General features: G+C 43.5%; 1 protein-coding gene across 1 annotated transcript in view; it reads left to right on the top strand.

Moving 5' to 3' along the window:
• sema6cb (semaphorin 6Cb) overlaps window positions 1-19318 on the top strand; it is a 163651-nt gene that overhangs the window by 54863 nt on the left and 89470 nt on the right. The window contains exons 5-6 of the mRNA XM_083637553.1: window positions 15244-15300; window positions 15785-15886. Coding sequence (XP_083493679.1) covers window positions 15244-15300; window positions 15785-15886 — 159 coding nt within the window. The remainder of the gene's footprint in view (window positions 1-15243; window positions 15301-15784; window positions 15887-19318) is intronic.

The following is a 19318-nucleotide window of genomic DNA, read 5'->3' as shown; positions in this document are numbered from 1 at the left end:
CGTTGGTCAGATCGACTTCAAACTTGCGCAGTGCACCAAATGGGACCTGACGGAGTGCAGAGCACTTTCTTTGTGCAATTTTGACTGTTATATATTTGAATATTAATAAATATTTGTTCAATTCTGCTCCGCCCGCCTGAACATAAAATGAGAGCTCCTCTTTGGAGCTGCTGGGTGGAGCGACCTAGACCAGAGCAGAGCACAAACAAAATGTCACCAACTCTGGTCAGTAATGGAGACCACTGAGAGGCTGTTTTGAGCGGACACGGAGACCACTGAGACGGACATAAAGACGATTATTCACTGCTAAGTACACAATCGGAGAGAGATTTCTGCCTTCAGATCGGCTGGCATTTGGATATGCAATGTTACGTATCAGCAGTGTATCGACAATAGCAGGCAGCTAACATTACGTAGCAGGCACCTAACGTTAGCTAGGAAGAGCTATAGATAAGTGTAACATTAGGCAGAGCTGGGTCGGTCATCTCTGCAACCAGATAATGTTCCAAAAGCGTAATGTGACGATTTTTCACTGCTAATGGCTCATTTCCACCACATTTTACTGCCCTGTACAGCTCGTCACCACTCGGCTCTAATCGTATCAGCCCTATTGACGTTTTGCTTCCACCGCGGATCATGTGCCCCCACCCACCCCCGCCCACAGCTGGTCGTCTAAAAATAGCGACCGCATATCTGTCCTTCGGCTATAACATAACGTTACAATTAAATCCATCCACAGAACTTTTAAACTGTTTATGAAATACTGGTGCCTCTAAATGACCTACAGTGTACATGGGCAAATGTGACAATCGGCCAAGAGAATGATATCACAGGCATGTGCTGTGCTGTGCGGGGACGGGAGAGGCGCAACAGAGTGAAGCCTCTACCCCGCAGCCTCTCACCAGGCAAGACCGGGGCTTCCAAACACCCGCTGCGGCCTAGCGGAGCACTGCAGCCTCCTCTCAGCTACAGAGCTCCCTGAGCGAGCAGCGGACTTTTTTCTCAGACAATTGAACACCCGCCACGATTTTATTTCACCGGAGGTGAAGGCAGCGACACAAAATACTGATGGAAATATACATAACAGAAGATAAGGTAAGACCACTAAACTGGTATGCAGCCGCCAGCATTGCATTGACAGTCAGTAGACAGAGTAAACACGATTCTCTCTGACCAATCAGTAGCCATCAGAGTTTTACGTCACCATTTGGGACCTACTCGCCAGCCCGAAGTACCCCGACGAGGCAGGGACCAAAAGTAGCACGACTCGGCCTAAAATCAAACCGAGCTGGGCCGGTTTTTGACGGTGGGATGAGACCAAAAGTCGAGTCGAGCGGAGCGGGACCGCGCTACTAGCTGCTGTGGAATTGGGCCATAAGATCACAATAAGAGAGAGATTTCTGCCTTCAGATCGCCTGGCATTTGGGTTAGCCTCAACGCTAGACTCATCATTCATTCTTCATTCTTCGTCTCAGATTAGTGAGCCCTTATCACACTGCAAGATCGGCTAAAGTGGCTGCACGCGACATACACGTTATCAATCACAATAAAACTGTACCCACCTCCGATACAATGTTGTTATCCAAGATGTGGGGGCCATGGTACTCACAAATATTGCGTAGTTTCCAATACCGAGCCCCTATTCTCATGCCAGTGCCGATGTTTTTAGCTCAAGCACAGCTGCTGCAGTTTACAATTTTGAGCATTGGCTCCGGCATGTGGGCTCGGTATTGGAAACTATGGCACCATGGCACCCACATCTTGGATAACAACATTGTGTCGGCTAACGTTAGCTAGGAAGAGCTAGCTAGTTAGGCAGCGCCGGGAACCAGATAATGTACCAAAAGCGTAATGTTACCAATATTTGCGATTGTATTAAAATAGTCTGAAATTAAATTTCCACGCGTCTTTCTATCAGCGTCATTATGGTTGGGTGGTCACATAGTTGATAGCGTACGTAAACAACGTAGCAACATGCCCACAGATAGAAGTTAGACCAGGGGTGAGCAATTATTTTTCCCGAGGGGCCACATGGGAAACGCAGATTGTTGCCGGCTTTTTTTTTCTTTTCTCTCTTTGTCTTTGTCTTTGTCATGCCATAACCTCTAATTTGATCTGTTTAGTTTAGTTTAGTTTATTACTTTAGTTGTACATGGACAATGCACATCAATCAACATTGCTGCAAATGTGCCAGTTTTAGCTGGGTAGCTAATTTTCAACTGTAGTCCCCTGGGCAAATTGATTGCCGGATAAAAACAGTAGAAAACAACAAAACAAGAACAAAACAACAAGCAATTAATAATAAGCAGTACATAGTAAAAGCACAAGCACATCACAGCACAAGCATAGGCTTCATACATGCAGGAAAACAAGCAAACAAACGATGCAGACAGACAATGCAGCCAAACAACCATGCAGATAGACAAAGCATCCGTGCAGCATCATGACAAGAGAGAAGATGGGGAAAAAAGAATGTCAGATAAGCAATAACAATTATGCAACATGTACAATTTAGCAACATGCAGGCAAGCAGACAGACATGGGCTAGGTGTGTTCACACACCTGATTGTATTTTTACCATGTTTTCATGGTGTATTTGAATGTATTAATATTGCAAATGTGTGACGGTATGGAGTTCCAGAAGTGGACAGCTCTCACCGAGAAGGCTGACTGGCCAAATGAACTGTCTGGATTAGGGATGTTCATTTTGAAAATTTTCCAAAATCGATAATCGGTCAAAATTAACGATCAATTATCGATTATCGATCATATTAACACGTTCACTGCCAATGACGTGTTTTTACGTCAAACAAAATCCAACCGTTCACTGCCAATGAGGTGTTTTTACGTTTTTCGATTTTGTTTTTTTGACGGTGGGATGTGCATCTAACCCTTTTACATCTCTTATATAAGTATTGGACGTGTACAACGTGTACAACCCATTCCACCGACCCACTAAGTGGCGACAGTGCTTTCCTGACTAGTAGACTGGGTCAATTTTCAGAAAATCTGAACCCCGAAGGCAAATCATGTTAATTTATGGCATACATGCTTTTTAGGGGTATTGAAGGGTGCTGAGTTCAAATTTGCTGTATGCCAGGGGCGTTTCTAGGTCCTGAAGACATTGGGGGCTTTAGCCAGGTACCCCGATGGGGAACGGGGGTAAGGGGAGAGGGGGGCCCCCTCCCCCCCTCTCCAAAAATTTTGGTTTTTCCAATCCGTAAATACCCATGTTGTGAGTCATTTGAGATGGATACAGAAGAACAAGATTAGTGGGTCTCGAGGTCCAGGGACCACCAGAGGTCCTTGATAGGGTTCTGGCGGGAGTCCACTTAGCAAATTTACATATTTTATTTTATTAAATATTATATCTCAATGGTACGAACCCCCCCAGTAACTCCTGTGAAGGTATTTTATTAAGGTACACGCTTCCTGTAAACCTAAATTCTGATGGTGCCGTTTTTGTATCATATGGTACTTTTATTTTGAAACTTAGAGCGGACGTAGTGATGTTATATCTACGCTACTTGACGTAAGGTGTGCTCACCGGCCGGTCGCAAAACACATGTCGCTCTTCAACCTACGGTTCTATCTAATCAAAAGCGCCTAGCTGGAATTGGGAACAACGTATTGTTTGTTGTAATGGTTTAATGAAGCAGTGATGTGTGGTTTTGTTTAATGTAACTGTGAAGTGAAGGCATTGTTATTGTGACAGTCATGCTAACGTTAGCTTCTATAGACATTGGAGTGGATGGCTGTGGCTTCATGCTGATGCTAGCGTTGTAGGTTGTATGGTTAATAATATTCTGTGTGAAGATATTTTCTGAGATAAATGGGCCTTGAGCATCAAGGCCCATTTATCTCAGAAAATATCTTCACAACTAAACAACTAAATAACATAAGATAATTTCATAGTTGTAGCTACTGTGATGCTGTGCATGTTGGCGCATGTCATTTGTTTGAATAATTTCATAGTGAGATGATGAGCTCGTGTGGAGAGGAGGTGGTGAGGAGTGAAGCAGAAACATTATGTAATGACACACTATGACAATAGTAACTGATAATTTGGTCCTGCATAGCCTACTGATATTTTCTGTTTGGTTTTTTTAGAAAACTGTTTAGAACTCTGACTTAATGATTTTGCTTTATTTATTTTATTTTGTTGTTTATTTGATTGTCTGTTCCAATTTTGTAAATGTTTAGTCTGATTTTTTTGTATGAAAAAAAAATAAAAAAAAATTGGAATTTTTTTTTGGAAAAAAACATCCGGGGCTAGGAAAAAAACATCCGGGGCTCTAGCCCCGGAAGCCAGGGTCTAGCGACGCCCCTGCTGTATGCCCAGCTCAAAAATGGACGGAAATGCCTCAAAACCAAGATGGCCGCCCCCATCGGCATGAAATGTATTTAACTACATCTTTTTGACTAAACATGGTAGAAACTTGAATGAAATGTGCTTTTGTAGGTTTTCATGTATGAGGAATCCAATACCATATCCTGTTTTAAGCTAAAATGTGAAGAAACTGTTTGAAACCATATACATTGCGAAAATTGTCAGCTTTAGTGATGAATAATTCGTCAACCAAATAAGATCCAAAAGCAAGTTGGTCCTAGATGTTTAAGAATAATTTGATTACTTTGCAGTTTGTCTTTGAGATATGTCCAATGCTGTGATGGAACATTTGCCCCGCCCCCTCCCACAAACAAAGGCTCTACTCTCAGAACGACAGAACCTTACAGAAAGGCTGTTTTGCTGAAGCAAAGGGAACAAAAAGCACCTAGCTAACCTTACTGGCTAACGATAGCTAAATGAATATATAACGATATGTTAACACTCTTCTTTTAAATGTATCTCTGAAATGGTCGGCTGGTGACCAAAAACATTGCTGAAGGAACAGACTGTAACATTACCCAAAAGACAATACACAAAATGTTAACAGGTAAGTCAACATCAGCAAAGATAGGAATATAATGTGATACATTTTGTGTTGTTTGAATTATATTTTAGGATATTGCTGCATGAAGCTTATTTAGCTATCTAATGTTATCCAGTGGGGCCTGCCCATTGGTCCGACCTCCCATTAGTCCGACCATTAGCGTTAACATTAAGGTTAGGGTTGGGGTTTTGGGTTAGGGACATTGAGTGGTCAGACTGGGTTATGGTAAGTGTTAGGGTTAACGTTAAGGTTTGGGTTAAGGTTTGGGGTATGGGGTATGGGGTGCTCATATGAAAACAATAGTCGTGTTAGCGCGCGATACAGATGTGCTTCTTCTACTTCTGGCACACTATGACAGAATGGCATGTACACATCTCTACATGAAAGCTAGGACTTTCCAAGGCTCCAAAGTATCTTCCAGTACATGAAATTCACATGTTGCTATCTGCTGATCAAGTGGACACACTACTTGCCTTCTATTCCCTCACTGGCTGTGATAGTGTGTCTCAGTTCAGTGGCCACAGCAAGAAAACGGCCTGGCAGGTGTTCCAGCAACATCACACGGATCTTATTGGCCTTGGCAAGGGCCCTCTCACAGACGACATAGCGATGTCAACAGAGAAATTCATCTGTAAGATGTATGGTGTGCCCGAGGTTGATAACTGCAACAACGCAAGAGTCAAGTTGTTTTGTAGAGGTCGTGCACAAGAGACTCTGCCACCAACCTCAGATGCAGCAAAGTTTCACATCATGCGTGCACACTATCAAGCAATTGTCTGGAACCAAGCTCACTTGCCAATGTTGCCATATCCCGATCTTCCTCCAGTGACCGAAATGGGATGGATGCACCTTGATGGTCAGTTAGTGCCACGGCTACTCTCTCTGCCACCTATGCCGAAAGCATGCAGGGAGATCACCTCATGTGGTTGTTTGAAGGGGTGCCTCAGCCAACGCTGCAGCTGCAGGAAATTCCGCATGGAATGCATCGAGGCTAACCTGACGCTGCCAGATGGACGGTATAGCTCCACATACGTTTCACTAAACCAGTCGATCTGGGAATGCAGTAACCAGACCCTGACGGAGGCGGGCACTTTTTCCAAGCTACTTGGCAGGTGATTGGATGACCCATCTGTCTATCACCACTGGTGCGTGTTAACTTCAACCAATCAGATCGCCGACGGTGCCTGTGCCTGATCTCCGTGGTATTCATTGATTGAGTCCTCACCGTCGTAAAGTCACCTTCGAAGCATGAAGTTAGATTATAACGAACTAGTTGTGTGGCTTAGCCTTCCCAAATGTTGCCGTTAATTTTTTAGAATTTATATAGAATTGGGAACGTTACATTCAATTTAATTCAGACTGCCTGTCACTTCCGCGGCGGCAGCCATGTTGACGAGTGAAAAGAACTACAAAAGACCATGTACCCACTACTTGCCCAGACGAGCCTGAGCCCGCCTAAGGCTGCCGCTGATTCGTCGGGCCGGCATGGTTCGGCCAATCATCTTAACTGCCTGTGCATGACAAGATGGATTACGTCGAGAGAATCTCTTTTGATCTCGCGAGGTTATCCATCTTGCAAGCAAGGTTACATCGAGGCAGGCAACTGCAGGAAACTTAGCAACACCTGCCGGAACACTACTGATGACTGGGAATGAGTTAATGTGTTCAATAAATTAATCTACCTGACTGCAGGGTAAATAAAACCAACCATTTTTGCAATAAATATTTATTTGCATTTTATTTTAAAAACTGAATGTGTCATTGTATTTGCCATATATGAAAACCTACAAAAGGGTTACCCACTCAGGTTAATTGATGACATACATGGTTTGTAGGGGTACTGGACTCAACTCAATGCATATTTGAAAACCAAAGTAAGGAAAGTATTCACCTAGGATAAACCTGCTTCTGGATTTTATTAGTTTGAGTAAATAAAACCAACCAACTACCAAATATTCATCACTAAAACGACCATTTTTCACAATATTTATGAGTTTCAAGCAGTTTCTTCACATTTGATCTCAAATCAGAATATGGCAATGGATTTCTCATATATGAAACTATACACAAGCACACTTGATTCAAGTTTCTACCTTGTTTAGTCAAAAAGATATGTAGTTAAATACATTAAGCCCAGTGGTGGCGGCCATCTTGGTTTTGAGGCATTTCCGTCCATTTTTGAGCTGGGCATACAGCAAATTTGAACTCAGCACCCTTCAATACCCCTAAAAAGCATGTATGCCATAAATTAACACGATTTGCCTTCAGCACTTTATACAAGCACATTTTCAGGAATTCTGCCTAGTCTATAGAGGAAGGCAAGCATAAAGCAGTGTGACTGAAGCCATTCTCATGAAAATGGATTGGCGAAAACGCTTTCGTTTTCGCGCTGATTGCTGGCGGTGCGGGATTGCAAATTTGCATAATAGATTACGGGTGGAACACACTTTGAAACACGCAGCATAAATATGACCAGAATCGCAAAAGCTTCATCAAAGCTCTCAACCAAAACTCCAAGAAGCGAGCGAGTCCATCCAGACTTCCTCAAAGAGCGGCCGCGCAGACAGGCACAGCAGCAGCAAAGCAATGAGACTGGTGACGCGAGGTTACAGCAGCAGAAACGAGCTTGTGACACGGCCGCTGCAGCCAAGAAGACACACACGGAGGGAGGAGTTGGAAGCAGAGGGGGGTTTCCTGCTGTTATGGAGGAAATTACTGTTCAAAACTATTGTTTAGATGTCTGACGTCTTACTGATGCCAAAAATGAATGGTTAAAGTGACTGTTCTATCGAATTTCGCAAAAAGCCGTTTATCTCAAAATAATTTTTCTGACGCTGAAACCATGCTGTATTCAACTGCTAATGCTTACATAACTACTAACTCTACAAACTAACTCTTTTAGACAGAGAAAGCACACATTCTATTAGTTCTTTTGAGATATTGTGTGTTCACAAAATCTTAGCAGAAAAGAATCCTCGGGTCTTGAAAGATGAGCCAGAATCCTCAAAAAAACCCTCTGGCAGAACCTACCTACAGTAAAAAAAAAACGGCTGGCAGTAGGGGTGTCACAATATATCGTCCCACGAAATTTCGCGATAGTAAAACGTCACGATATGTATCGTTGAGATGAAATCTCATATCGTGATTTTTTTTTTTTTTTTTTTTTTTCAAAAGTAGACAAAGAAACGTCTTTGTTTGTTGAAGTTCAATGTGTGGAAAGTAGTTCAGTTGAACAAGTCTCTGAAGAGACACATGAGAAGTTATACAGGAGAGAAACCATTCAATTGAGTTTCTGGCAAAACTGTTTACTTGACAGGAAAAACTGAAGATGCATAAAAAATAGACTAAGAAAAGTCTTGTTGTTTGAGTTTGAAGAAAAACTGAAGATGCATAATGAGAATTTATACTGCTGAGAAACCTTTTAGTTGAAAGTAAATCTAAGTGACTGTGTAACTCATTCTATTTCAAGATAAGCCTTATCTCCAATCTCATGTTTTTTCTAGTTGTTATTGTAATAACAATTTCCCACAACAGCATGTTTTGTATTTGTGCATTTCAAATAAAATACTACTTTTCCAGTCATATATTGTCATTATTCAAGTTAAAAAAAATATTGTTAAAATCGTATCGTATCGTATCGTTATCGTGAACCCAGTATCGTGATACGTATCGTATCGTGAACTGAGTGTATCGTGACACCCCTAGCTGGCAGTGAATGTGTTAATACTTAGAAAATTTTCATTTTTTTTTTTTTTTTTTTACAAAATGAATGCCTATGGCAGAAAATACGAAAGACAACGTGTTCTCCTCAATGAACTCTTTATTTCAATGTGTCTCCTCTCCAACACTGCTGTCCCCGGCGCATGCCGGTGTGAATTCCCCATGTTTAAAACAGTTTTGTTGGCACAAAGGCCCGTGCCCAGCCAGAAAACTAGAGACTATATGAAGCTCCACCTCACGTTAGTCGGCTGTGCAATGGAGTGGGGCGAGGAGAAACGAATTCCACCCAAACCTAGTCCAAAAAAAAAAAAAAAAATTATAATAACAAAATCGATCCAAATGCCACAGGATCGATTCCAATCCTTAACGATCAATTATCGATTTTCGATAATTGATGAACATCCCTGGTCTGGATTACTAGATCACTAGATGGATCACTAGATTCAATTATAGAAAACATACTGAACACTTATTCTTCATAATTTAGTATATTAAAAATCACTCCGAACAGCCAATTTAGGTCATCTTATTGGATCTTTCTTAGCCTGGCTCCAGACATTCGACAGTTGTGGATTTGGCTCTTCTTGAACAAGAGGAAATGAGTTTATCAGTTGACAATGAAGTCTGAATATCAGGCTAGATTTTTCTAGCTTCATGAGTAAATTGGTGTGGTTTGTCTTAGGCCTCCCGGGCCAGGCAGAACCATAATGAGGGCTGCATCTGGCCCAGGTCTGAGTTAGACAGTGTCTACAACTGATTGAATGGGTAGCCTCAAAAAGCACAAGTCACACTGGTATACAATAATTCCAGGTCTGTATGTCTGTCCTTTGCGTATCTCGAGAAACTTTTTATCAGATCGACTTCAAACGTAGGGAGTGCGCTTAGGGGGACCCAACGGAGTACAGTGTGTGTGTGGGGGGGGGGGGGGGGGGGGGGGGAGCACAAACGATGTTTGCAACCTGTTCTAAAGACAGGTTCAGTGCAGGGCATAGCTCTTTAGACTTCAGAAGACCATTTTCCTTCTTGTTTTGTTTCTGAAGCACACAGTCTGCTTTTACACCAAAAGTCTCCTGTAATGTTTGTATCTCATTATTTTCCACTCTACCCTCTTGCCTGTCTTTTCATTCCACTATTAAGCAATCTCTCTTCAGACATATATCCAATAGAAGCGGAGCGGTTGCTCTTGTGGCTTTTGAAGTGCCGCGCTCACTGCGATCCGAATCTCATTTGTCAAACATGATTGCACTTAAATAAAAGCCCTCCAAGGCTTGGACTTTTTGTTTGCTTGTATTTAGATTAGCCTCAAGCACGGATATTCATTCCCATAGGGCCACCTCGCCATGTCAAGGAGATCCAAGCTATTGATTTGGGTGTTGACTGTGGTAGAAAGAAATGAGAACCGCAGAGCATTGCAAATACGCTCCATCTTGTTTTTTTTCCAGCAATATATGTGATTACTTAGATAAAAAAAATTGCCATTCACCCAGACCTGTGCCCCCTCCCAATGCGACAGTATAGGAATTGAGTGGAAAATTAATCAAGACTTCAGCTACAGTATTTACCACGCCACTGTTGCATTCCCACTTTCCAATTCCTGTTATCGTGCAGAGCCAAGGTCATTAGTGTGTGACTGAGTTATATTGCCAGAAAACGATACGTCCTCTTCATCATACACCCGTTCCGTCACTTTTGGCCCAATTTCAAACCAGTTCCCCATGTTTCACGCGCCGGGCTCATCCACATTCTCCCCTTCACTGATCTCCCTGGGCCTGGGTGGTCATAAGTAATTATTAGTCAACCAAATCGAGCGTGGACGAGGGAGGGCCTATTACCATAAAGCTGACTCCTATTGAATCCTATCCGATCTTCAAGAAGGGGAGGACAGGGCCGAGAGGAAAGATGGTTGGGTTAAAAATCAGAGACAATACACAGACTCTGTCATATCCTGCTCAGAAAGTGATTGGTACCTTATTTCGAGTGAGCGAGTTCCCAGAGCACTGCCTCTTTTTTGCATTCTTAATAGTAGTAGTAATAATGATAATAATAATAATAATAATAATAATAATAATACTAATACACTTTATATAGCATTCTTATTTCATAAAATGCAGCTCAAAGTGCTTTACAATAGAGGAAAAGACAAATTAAGGTAAAATGCTGTACAGAGTGAGAGAAAAACAGATCGATTTAAAACAGAGGGTTTAGAAATCCAATCTTACGGAATGGAAATAAAGTAACATGTAGGTTTATTACATTGATCTAGGGCTGTCAAAGAATATTCTATATTCGAATATATATTCGAATATAAAAAATAAAAGACAATTAGAATATGAAAATTAATATCCAAATGTATTATTATTATTTTTATTATATACCGTATATATATATATATATTTTTACATTTAAGCAGGTAAAAAACCTGGCCAAGAGGGTAACATAAAAACATGCATCGTTTGCCTGGTTATTACCTCTTAAAAAGCCACCTATTTCTGAAGAAAATGGTGAAAACGACATACCCAAACTAAAATGCTTACTGTGGCTGAACCGCTAGGGTTACAGACAACTGCCTGACCATTTCTGAAAGGTAAGACTTTGAAGTTTCTGTTCCAAGTGTCAGAATGACTCTATGTGTTACTGACCCTGAGTAACACCAGCTCAAACACAGTGGTTGATTCTCGCCTATAATAAAAAACACTTTTAGAGTGTAAACAGTTACCTGTGGTTGTTGTATTTATAGCTAGAAACCCAATGGAGACATAGCCACAGGACTTACCACATCCCAACTCAAAGAAGATGAAAAAATACCAAAACATGAGTATTTGGCAGTGGTTTTTGTAGGGAGATACCTAGGCGGATTTCCAAAAAGTCATTTGAAAAAGCCAAATACCGTAATCTGAAATTTTTTCATCACTCTTTGTACAAAGACGGCTATAACTTTTGCTGTGTTGATCTGATCCGAAAAAGGAAGACATGGTTCGATGCGCAAGATTCAGTCGATTAATTTTCTCTGTAGCATGAACAGCATTGTTCAGAATTAACCACCTACCGTAAATTCCGCACTATAAGCCACACCGGAGTATAAGCCGCACCTGCAAAGTTGACTGTTTTTTACATATATAAGCCGCACCGGACTATAAGCCGCGGGTGTTTTAATGTTTTTTTTTTTTTTATTATTATTTTTTTTTTTATTGTGTTTTAATGTTTAATTACCATATGTAAGGGTTCATGCACAGAGGGGATTGTCGGGAAAGAGATGGCTGTTTGAGGAAGCTCCCATTTATTAACATTTCAACAAAACAACATAACACAACACCACCTGTGTTGTGTTATGTTATGTTATGTTATGTTGTTAAAAGAGGGCAAGAGAGGAAATTAAAACAGAAGTGGATTTATAGTTAGAAAGAGTGCTAAAAAAGAGAGATTTTTTTTTTTTTTTTTTTTAAATCCATAGATAAGCCGCACCGTTATATAAGCCGCAGGGGCCAAAAAAGCCCAAAAAACGGGAAAAAACGGTAATTCACCACGTTAACTCATTGAGTGCCAGCCACTTTTGGAGAACGGACGCTCCCAGTGCCAGAGTTTCAGAGCTTTTTTCAGTGATTTCTCGAGGCCCACAGAATATTGTGTGATATTACTATGTAAACAATGAACACGCAAAAAGAACGATGAGACTCTTTTCTATCATCAGCAAAAACAGGTTTATTGATATCATTTTCCGTTCTTTAGTTATCAGCCGGAGAAGATAGCTTGATTTAACAAAAAAGAGCCTTTTTTTTCTAGAAGCTGAGATAATGGCCCTTTTGTGAAATTAAACATTTCAAACACATCACTGACTCTGAAGCTAATTTTCTGATGTAGTCACACCTCAAAAATAATTTCCTTCAATAAAACAGTGAAGGCCAGGGAATTTTGTTTGGCAGAATAATATTTTTAGCTGCAACCAGCAGCGCTGGCCCCTGCGTGCGCTGCTGGTTGCAGTTTCTTGCTGGTCTTGATTTGCTGCTGGTGGGCATCGGATATTCTGGCTTGCGTTTGCCAACCCTGTCCTGCTGCCTGGGTCTGTCTGGGTGTTGTGTGTGTGCTGCTCTACGTGCCCCCCCCCTCCCACCCCTCAACTGCACACTCCTCCTTATGGGAGGTGGCTCTCTGCTGAGTTTGCTCTGCACTGTGAAGGGTGCGCGACATCCAGCTTTTTTACAGCTTCCGCGTGTGTTTGTCACCGGCTCCTATGCTTCCAGTTGAGAATAATAAACTCCACGGCTGATCATGCGAATGGGCTGTTGCAGCGGACATGGAGGAGCTCAATTGTGGGAGCAGATTGGCTGCTGCTGCTGCAGGCACATCTAACGTTAAAACGCTTCATGCATATCGATGCATACGGATGCGATGCGATTTCCGTTTCCCCAACGACTTATTCTCTGTTTTTCTCTGCCTTTCTGTTAACCTGGAGAGCACTGTCGCCACCTAAGGGTTCTGTAAAATAGGTTATAGACCTCCAATAGCTATAATAGTTGTACAGGAGATGCGGAAGGCTTTGATCGACGTCCCACCGTCAAAAAACGCATTGGACGTCGAAAGACGTCCGTGGCACTCTACGTCACTATTTAATTGGACGTCGAAAGACGTCCATGGCACTCAATGAGTTAATGACAGATGAACAGCAAAAAATCAGAAACGTAACACCCGTGTTACAGTGCAATGAAGTGTAGGCTACCACTGTATTAGTACTGACTGAATAAATATGTGGAAAAAACGATGTTTAAATAAATATACCAAGTAGTTATATAAGCTCTCTGGTTGTATTCGTTTGCCCTGCCACACACGCAAAAAAAGAAAGTATTCGAATATATTCGAATGAATATGTTTTGTTTAGAGGGAATTTTCGATTAGGATTTTGCGCCAATTTTGACAGCCCTATATTGATCAAAGGTCCATAGATGTAAAGGAGAAAGCAGGTCTCCTCCTTGTGATCTGACTCTAGAAGTACCTCCGTATCCAGGATGTTATTAAAACCATGCCTAATAGTGTCTTATAGGAGTTCTTCTTAGCTCTCGTCCTCGAGGCCCAGAATACTGCTGACTTTCTACTCTCACAGGTAGTTAATTGCATTCACCCGTCGTCCCAGGCCTAAAATGTTGTTCCCAATTAGACAGCTAGAATTAAAACTTGCTGGCTAAAAAAAAGTAACACTTTGGGCCCTGAGGACCAGAGTGGGGAACCATAAGCTGAGTTTCAGATCCACAAGATCCAGGATTCACAGTATGACAGTGTGTTACAGCTACAGTAGTGTCCAGGCTGTAGTCAAGAAAGAAGTTAGTCCAAGACAAGTCAATTCCATGACCAGGTCTTACCAAGTCCAAAGAAGTCAAGCCAGCAGAGACCAAAGCAAATTGTGCCCAAATTTGAGCATCATTACATACTATTCACAGGTGTAACCCCTGAAGTTGTTTGCAGCGCTGGCGAGGCAGAGAAAAATGTATCTTTGAAAATGATTAGGTAGGCAGGAAAAATTCAAGTCAAAATTCAACAGCGAGAGATGAATCCAACGCGTTTAGGAGGAAAGTGGTTTCAAGACCGGACTCGAGACCAAGGCAGACTCGAGCACCACAGCGCCGCCTGGTGTTCAGACAGACCTCGTTCCCGGCATCCTCTGCGGTATCGATAAGCTCACAGGGAAGTCGGGTCAGTAAATTATCCTGCAGACTAGAGTAGTTGGCAGTGGATGGGAGCCCGCCGGCCACTGCATTAAACCTTCAACCAGCCAACCTTGTTAACAAGTTGATGGATCTATTTCTATCACAGCCCACCAGTGGAGGCACGCCTAGCCGACTAGTGCTGCTAGAAGTGGGTGTGAGTGTGTGTTGGGGGGGGGGGGTGGCATGGGTTTTGGCTGGTAGGTTAATTGGAGTTAATTGCCTGTTCCTCATTTAGAAGCCAAAGTAATGCATCCCCGTGTGTGTACTCGCTGATCTAGATGAGTGATTCTCAATGTGGCATCGTGGGACTAAAAGAGGTCCTTGTGGGAGGAGCTACAGGGGGGTCCTCGGCAAAGTGATGAATTGTTAAAAGAAGTGAACACAATTAGAAAATGACTGTTTTGGTCACAGTTTCACTGTTGTATGTCTATTTACAATACAGATAGTCGTGGCATTCTGGGCAAAATCATTTATAACAATACAAAATATTCTCCGATCAAATGGGGGTGGTCCGGGGCCCTAATGTGAACTGAATTTGGAGTCCTCCTTGATATGAAATGTGTTGAGAATCACTGATATATATATATATATATATATATATATATATAGACACAGTCACTGATCTAGACGTATCTCACAGACTGATGTTTATTGTTGAGGAACCATAAAGCTTAGCTGCCCCCGAAAAGCCGTGGAGGCTGCCGCACGCCGCAGCCATCTCTGATACTTTGTTTGTCGTAGTTTTTTTCCCCGCCGACAGTTTATTGAAGTTAATGAGATTATAAACACAGCTGTCTGGTAATAGCACTTGAGCGATTGGGAGCAACAAAAGCTGGGATAGTGAAAAACAGCTTGTGTCTGAGCTGACAGTTGGCTGTCTGTTAATTTTTCAGAAACTGACTTGGAAGACGAAGGATGTGGAGAAGTGCACAGTGAGAGGGAAGAACAGCGTGAGTATTCTCTTCAGACACACACGCTTGCTCTTTTCTGTTTTGCGCTTCTTTCGCTCTCCCTCTTGCTCTCGTCCTTCCTTCGCCTCCATCTTCATTTCCGCCTCTCCCTCACACAGTGACGTTTTGTAATAAGGCCAGGTGTGCGGCTAGCTTATCACAATCATTGCCTCAGCCATCAGGAGACACAGGCTGAGGTTCAGCATAACATCTGCCTCCCCAGAGCTGTAGTCAAACCACAAGGATCAGCCTGGGGATTATGCTAATAGCTATAAAACAGAGAATGTGTGTGTGTGTGTGTGTGTGTGTGTGTGTGTGTGTGTGTGTGTGTGTGTGTGTGTGTGTGTGTGTGTGTGTGTGTGTGTGTGTCAGTAAAAATTATGCCTAAGTCCTGCTTTGATTCTGTAGCTGCCCCGCTAACTAGCCGACATGACTTTGTCCCCGATGTACAGTAACAACAGCTCCCCCCCCCCCCCCCCAACAGGATGAATGTTACAACTACATCAAAGTGCTGGTGCCACGTAACGATGAGACGCTGTTCGCCTGCGGCACGAATGCCTTCAACCCCACCTGCCGCAACTACAAGGTAAGACTCTGATCCACACTTACGGCTTTGTGTTGCCTCCTGGCCCAAACTCTTGGAAAGATGCAGTTACAGGTAAGATTTCATATTACAGCCTTTATCACACGTGTTTGGCTGTGACCTTCTGTGCTGTTTCAGTTGTACCCCATTACCTAAGCTGTTAAAATGAAAAATTGCCAACAAAACCCTGTATCATATTAATACCATGTTGAATTTATGCAAAAGAGCCATTACCAGGATTAAGTTTAATGTGTAGGCCTCAGGCTACGTTCACACTGCAGCTGAATCTGATTTTCAGATGTTATTTATTTTATTTCATTTTATTTTCCCTCACATGGAAAATATCTGGTGTTTTGTCATCAGTGTGGGGAGGGGGGAGGTGGCCACTCACACATGTTGGAGGTCATGTGGGGAGGGGGAGGTGGGCCACTCACACATGTTGGAGGTTGTGTAGGGAGGGGGAGGTAGGCCACTCACACATGTTGGAGGTTGTGAGGGGAGGGGGAGGTAGGCCACTCACACATGTTGGAGGTTGTGTGGGGAGGGGGAGGTAGGCCACTCACACATGTTGGAGGTTGTGAGGGGAGGGGGAGTTAGGCCACTCACACATGTTGGAGGTTGTGTGGGGAGGGGGAGGTGGGCCACTCACACATGTTGGAGGTTGTGTGGGGAGGGGGAGGTGGGCCACTCACACATGTTGGAGGTTGTGAGGGGAGGGGGAGTTAGGCCACTCACACATGTTGGAGGTTGTGTGGGGAGGGGGAGGTAGGGCACTCACACATGTTGGAGGTTGTGAGGGGAGGGGGAGTTAGGCCACTCACACATGTTGGAGGTTGTGTGGGGAGGGGGGAGGTGGGCCACTCACACATGTTGGAGGTTGTGTGGGGAGGGGGAGTTAGGCCACTCACACATGTTGGAGGTTGTGTGGGGAGGGGGAGTTAGGCCACTCACACATGTTGGAGGTTGTGTGGGGAGGGGGAGGTGGGCCACTCACACATGTTGGAGGTTGTGTGGGGAGGGGGGAGGTGGGCCACTCACACATGTTGGAGGTCATGTGGGGAGGGGGAGGTAGGCCACTCACACATGTTGGAGGTTGTGTGGGGAGGGGGAGGTGGGCCACTCACACATGTTGGAGGTTGTGTGGGGAGGGGGAGGTAGGCCACTCACACATGTTGGAGGTCATGTGGGGAGGGGGAGGTGGGCCACTCACACATGTTGGAGGTTGTGTGGGGAGGGGGAGGTGGGCCACTCACACATGTTGGAGGTTGTGTGGGGAGGGGGAGGTGGGCCAGCTCACACATTTTTTGGGAATGCGAAGGGTTACAGTAATTCTGGGAAAATGTACATGTTACCATTAAGATATAAATGACTGCGTTAGTGATAAAGATAGATATCTAGCCAAGATATTACTGATCTCTACCAAGAAAGCAATAACCAGAAAGTGGTAGAAAACTGAACCCCCGACCGTAGAGCAATGGTTAGAAATTTTTATTATGGAGACTTTGACCTATATCAGAGTGAGAGAAGATGTATTTGATAAGAAGTGGGAGAAATGGATGGCTTATGAAACAATGGGAAATGTACACCTGTAACCATGACTGTTTTTATTTTTACCTGTTTTGACTTCCGTTTTTTGTTTTTCTACCTTGTTTGTTGTTTATTGTCAGAAAATCATTAATCGACATACAATGTAGCTCTGATATATGCAACAACATCAAAGTGTAAAAAAAAAAAAAAAACCGAAGGCACAGGAAAAAGCGAGAGAAGTATAGCCACAAAAACAAATGTGATATATTTGGTTATTGTTACTCTGAGTACGCATGTGTTTTTGGCGTCACTGTCAGTTCATATTGCTTTCAGATATATGGGTTACAACCTAGTAGGGCTGGGCGATATGGACCAAAAATGATACCTCTGTATTTATCAGCTGAATGGCGATACACAATATATGTCTCTGTATATTCTATGAAGTGAACGCCAACAGATAGGAACAGTCATCCAAACAAAATGAGATATGAGCAGCAATTGAGAATTGAGCTTGAAGGCCTGCGGTGTGAGTGCAGCCGTATCCGTGTCTCGCATGGCCAGGTAACTTCAAACGCTCGCTGTTGATGGAACAATATGTTGGCTCAACAATAAAGGAAGAGCAATCTGTTGATGGAACACAAGATATGCTGATGACAGCAATAACACAACAGCTTTCTTATTCACACGTCTGAGACAATGAATTTGAGACAGTAGATGCACGAGGGAGGGAGGGCAGAGTCGAGAGACGGAACCACGGCAGGAAACTGGGCTCTCTGCGGCACGTGGCAGCTCGTCTCCGTGGTTATCCTGCTGTTCTGGTGATTAACAGCGGCAGAGAGAGAGCGCGTGCCAGACAGAGATGTCGGCTAAGTGAAACACAGTAGAAAAGGCACAGATAGTGCATGTAGGGGGATTTAGAGAGACCCCTGGGGGAATAGGGTAGGTTATGGGTAAGGAGGGTTAATGTGTACTGTAGATGTATGCTCTGTTACTTTTTTGTATAATTTCCTGTCTTAACACATGAAAAAGGGAATGTGTGTCCCAAACTGCCGCAGTCTGAAGTGTCTGGAACAGGCTCAGAGGTGACATCACCGTCTGAAGTCTGTGGAACAGGCTCAGAGGTGACATCAGTCTGAAGTGTGTGGAACAGGCTCAGAGGTGACATCAGTCTGAAGTGTCTGGAACAGGCTCAGAGGTGACATCAGTCTGAAGTCTGTGGAACAGGCTCAGAGGTGACATCAGTCTGAAGTGTGTGGAACAGGCTCAGAGGTGACATCAGTCTGAAGTCTGTGGAACAGGCTCAGAGGTGACATCACAGTCTGAAGTCTGTGGAACAGGCTCAGAGGTGACATCAGTCTGAAGTCTGTGGAACAGGCTCAGAGGTGACATCAGTCTGAAGTCTGTGGAACAGGCTCAGAGGTGACATCAGTCTGAAGTCTGTGGAACAGGCTCAGACGTGACATCACAGTCTGAAGTCTGTGGAACAGGCTCAGACGTGACATCACAGTCTGAAGTCTGTGGAACAGGCTCAGAGGTGACATCAGTCTGAAGTCTGTGGAACAGGCTCAGAGGTGACATCAGTCTGAAGTCTGTGGAACAGGCTCAGAGGTGACATCAGTCTGAAGTCTGTGGAACAGGCTCAGAGGTGACATCACAGTCTGAAGTCTGTGGAACAGGCTCAGAGGTGACATCAGTCTGAAGTCTGTGGAACAGGCTCAGAGGTGACATCAGTCTGAAGTCTGTGGAACAGGCTCAGAGGTGACATCAGTCTGAAGTCTGTGGAACAGGCTCAGAGGTGACATCAGTCTGAAGTCTGTGGAACAGGCTCAGAGGTGACATCAGTCTGAAGTCTGTGGAACAGGCTCAGAGGTGACATCAGTCTGAAGTCTGTGGAACAGGCTCAGAGGT

The sequence above is a fragment of the Poromitra crassiceps genome (genome assembly GCF_964638095.1).
Source record: "Poromitra crassiceps genome assembly, chromosome: 1".
Taxonomy (NCBI): domain Eukaryota; kingdom Metazoa; phylum Chordata; class Actinopteri; order Beryciformes; family Melamphaidae; genus Poromitra; species Poromitra crassiceps.
Note: the sequence above shows the minus strand (reverse complement) of the source record. Positions and strands in the feature narration are given on the sequence as shown.